Genomic DNA, 4,307 nt, shown 5'->3' on the forward strand with positions numbered 1-4,307 from the left:
TCATACAGACGTGGCTGTCCTCACTTTGGCAGACAGGACTTGCTTAAAGCGTCTTTTTAAGTCCTGCATATTTGGAGATTTTGGCCTTGGGATGAGAGAGTTCTTTCTCTTTTCTGGTGTCCCTGTGGTTTGATGTTTGCTTATTTCTTTACAGAGTATCTGGAATGCATTGTACACATCAATGTAGTTCTCGCTTACGCTCACTTCGTAGAAGGTGCAGCCCAGCATGTTGGCAAGTTGAAGTCCATGCTGTGGTTCTACCTGCTTTAGGTGAAGAAGATCTGCTTTGTTTGCAACTATTACTACAGGGACTCTGTTATCGGGATGAAGCTGCCTTACATGCTGGTGAAGGTGACTTATGAGATCATAGCTTTTACAGTCTGTGATGGAAAACACAATTACAACAGCATCTGCCCATCTGATAGATCTGTTCAGATGTTCATTACATTCTAGATTCTGCTCATTCATCTGGAAAAGAAAAAAAAATAAGGTGGTGGTGAAATAAAAAAATCTACAGTAAACACAGTTACACATTAAGAGAAAAGTTCCACAGAGTACTTAATGTAAGTGCCATGAAGATACATGTTCTATAAATCTGTCTGCTCTTTCAACTTTCCAACCTTAAGGATGTTGATCCAGCTGCAAAATCTGGAATACGATTACTGATGAATACTATATCCATCTGGAATGTACAGCTAGAAGCGGGGAAACACTTTGTAGTGGGACAGAAAGGGAAATGAGCTGGCTAGACAGAGAGTCTGGAAAGTAAAAGATATAAGCTGGAAGCATTTAGATTTGGACTTCTGCCCAGTCCCAACAGAAAGATCTAGACAAGTCTCCCTGTGGGTCTCGACAGAAAGTAAACCGTAATATGCCTACATCTGCCCGAGGTTCCAGTCAATTTCAAGTGTTTGCATGAAGTTCAATAGTTCACTGAAACACCTCTATTTCATTAACATCTCACTCAAAGCAGATATTTGCACAAAACCACAAGCTTTCAAATTACACTGCAGCCCGTGGAGATTCTAAAGCATTGCTCAGATCTGCTCTGAGTGTTAAAGTATCTACTAACTTGGATACACAAACATTTCACTGTAACCTAGATTGTCGACCCTGCTAGTAAAGCCAAAAGTAAGTTGTCCCTTTGGGGATTAGCTATGACATAGATATGCTTTGTAGAGAAGGTGAATTTACCTGGACACCTGGAGTATCTTGAACTTGAATGGCCAGATTCATGCCATCTATTTGGACTTGTCTGCTGTACAGATTTCCTGTGGAAACAATGAAACAATTCATTAAATTAGTGTCCCGAAAAGCAATTGAAGAATTGCTTCAATTCGGGGGGGGGGGTGCTTTTAACCAAGACTCGGTTGGTTAATAACTAGTAAAGAAAAACAAAACACAAACGTTAATTACCTGCGTTTCTCTCATAGTCGCCAATGAACCTCTTGGTAAGAAATCTAACCACCAGAGCTGCAAAAAATAAAAGAAGAGAATGGTAAGCAGGACGTATTGTCTGATTGTTTATTCCCAATTCCCATTTTACTAGCAAAATAATCAGTCACAACCTTGCATGGAAGCACCACTGTTATACATAATATTATATATATATATATATATATATATATATATATATATATATATATACACACACACACACACGCACACTCATAGAACCAGCAGATGTACCCAGTTACATATTTTATGTATTCTTCCGATGGAACAGCAACATATTGCATAACAGTCTATTGTGAAAAGCTCATGGCATTAGTATTATTGAAGCCCCAAGGTATGGGGTCTGATGGCAGCTAATGACATTCTGGGGACACTCAGCTGACATGAATTCCAACTTTGTTATGGATCTAATGGTTGCTCCAGCAATGGAAATACTGCATATCATAGAGAGCTGTGCTGTGCTCTGCTGTACTAGCGCAAGACCCAATGTAAAAACTTTCCTGTGTGTGGATTTGCACAAAGAGTAGCCACCTTGGGACACCTACCAACTGGCTGGATGTCCCTTTTCCACCCCAGTTTTCCTATGGGAATACTGATGCAGCCCCCTAACATACAACTGCAGCTTATATGGGGATCCCAGATGTTACTTCTGACCATTCGTGGACCAAGTCTCTCCAGTTCAGAAAATAAAGCAGTTATCGCACAGCCCCAGGAGCCTCACCTGTCTTGCCAACTCCACTGCCTCCAACCACAGCGATCTTGATGACCCTGCTGCCCGGGGTGCCGCCGTTGCAGTCGGTGGCCGTGCCGGGTGGGTACTCCGTTATAGTGCACATGTTCTGGATCAGACGCATCTTTCCAATATTAAGTGCAATAAAGTAAGAAAGCTCCGGGGGAGAGCTGGGAGCAGACAGACCGCCGCCTCCTGCTGCTGCCTCTGCCGGGTGTCCGGAGCGGGTAGGACGGTGTGCGGTATGAAGAAGGATCGCTCGGCAGTCAAGCCCAAGTTCGCTTCACGGTCCCCGAGTTCTGTGAGTCTCACTGTCTCCGCCGGCTGTTTTGTTTTGGTCCGAAGAGTACGGAGCTCCGCCTCGAAAACCAGTTAGCCAATCGCAGACTGCGCTCAGTATCGGTCGGGTAACTGCAGCCCCGGAGACTTTGCTTTATATTTTTACATTTGTTTTCCCTTTTAACTTTCTGTTATTTATTCGACAGCAACCAACAGACTTAACCATACAAGTGCCAGGCATTTTTATGGAGCGGTGAATAACAATGGGTTACTACCCCCCTGGGATATAATGATAGATAGATAGAGATATAGAACGAGATATAGATAGATAGATAGATAGATAGATAGATAGATAGATAGATAGATAGATAGATAGATAGATAGATAGATAGATAGATGTGATATAGGAAGGGGTGGCTTTCTGCTCTGTTGAAGCGAACCTTATTAATTTGGAATCCCCAAATAAATCTGATCTGTAGGATGACAAATCCACATTCTGAATGATTGTATATATTCTGGTGTATTTTCCATTTCTTACTAACAAATGTTCAATCAGGAATTTAATACAAGTGCATTGTATGTAACAAAAAGGCATCTGTTGCAGATATGTACACACATAACATTATATGAGCATATATGTACACATACACACACACTCATAACTGCTTGCCAATAAACACACACACTCATAACATTCTGCGTGCATATGTCTACACAAACACACACTCAGGGCCGGCCCGACAATGGAGCCGAGTGGGGCAACCGCTCCAGGCGGCACTTTTGAAGGGGCGCCGAGTTGTTTTATCTTACCAAGTTGTCAGTACCCGCTCGGCGCCCCTCTCTCTCTCTCCTCTGCGAGCCCTCTAGCTCGGTCTTCGTGCCGGCTTGTAATGTTGAGCGCCGGAAGATTACTTCATTTCCGGCGCTCAGCATTACAAGCCGGCACCGAGACCGAGCAGGGAGACTCAACGCAGGACTGCTGAAAGGTAAGTATGGGGGGGAAGGGTAGATAATGAGGGGGGGGCGGCAGGGAGAGGAAGGGTAGATAATGGGGGGGGGCGGCATTTTGTCTTGGGCCGGCCCTGCACACACTCACACTCAGAAGACACATGAAGCAGTAGTTATGTGCTGGAAGTGGAGAGACCCAATTTGGCTATTAGGAAATTGTTCCAATTCTTGCTTGGGTTTAATAATAACCTTCCAAGTGTGTGAGTGCTGAACCCATCGCAATACATCTAATTAACTAATATAAAAAAGTGACGGCACACGTGGCAGGAATGTGTTCCAATTAATTGGCATCATACAAGAATAATGGATGTGACAAAAGTGTATAAATCAGGTCCATTTTTCTCACAGTGACTCCACAGATGGGCCGTTATAATCTTTTTATATAATATACAAACCCCCTGTGTCTTTAACAAACGTATTTCTCCGCTAAATCATCAATGGGGTTTTTTTTTATTTGCTAACCGGCAGCATCAGCTTCTTTTGCCACTAGGTGGATGCTGTGAATAGAACCACTAAATGAGATTTCTGATGTGTATGCGCAGCGCTGTCTGCCTCCGGCACCTGGATTTATACCACTCGCTGGGGTTTGCATAAAATTTGTTTGGCAGGTAGTTCCAGGCTTATCCGCTTATCAGTAAAACATTCCTCTTTGGATTGCCAACACTCCATAAAGAGAACTTGTGTCTATTCAATAAACAGCATGGCTTTCCTACTGCCTGATATATGCTATTCAAGCAGTACTTTTAACATCTGAACAAAGAAAAATGACTCTGATATTGACAACATTTTTAAAATACTGGTCGCAGTAAATACGACGATGACCGGCATGTCTCTC

At 43.0% G+C, this 4,307-nt stretch overlaps 1 protein-coding gene across 1 annotated transcript; it reads right to left on the reverse strand.

Moving 5' to 3' along the window:
* Positions 1-2,309, reverse strand: LOC149283239 (ras-like protein family member 11B). The gene is made up of 4 exons (XM_089497808.1): positions 2,177-2,309; positions 1,417-1,473; positions 1,195-1,271; positions 1-468 (listed from the first exon to the last, which is right to left on the reverse strand). The coding sequence occupies exons 1-4, from the start codon at positions 2,307-2,309 to the stop codon at positions 1-3; spliced, it is 735 nt and encodes a 244-aa protein (XP_089353934.1).
* Between the last annotated feature and the right edge of the window lie 1,998 nt (positions 2,310-4,307).

Source organism: Sceloporus occidentalis, unplaced genomic scaffold (assembly GCF_023333645.1).
Source record: "Sceloporus occidentalis isolate IW3139 unplaced genomic scaffold, rSceOcc1.0.p SCAF_107, whole genome shotgun sequence".
Lineage (NCBI taxonomy): Eukaryota > Metazoa > Chordata > Lepidosauria > Squamata > Phrynosomatidae > Sceloporus > Sceloporus occidentalis.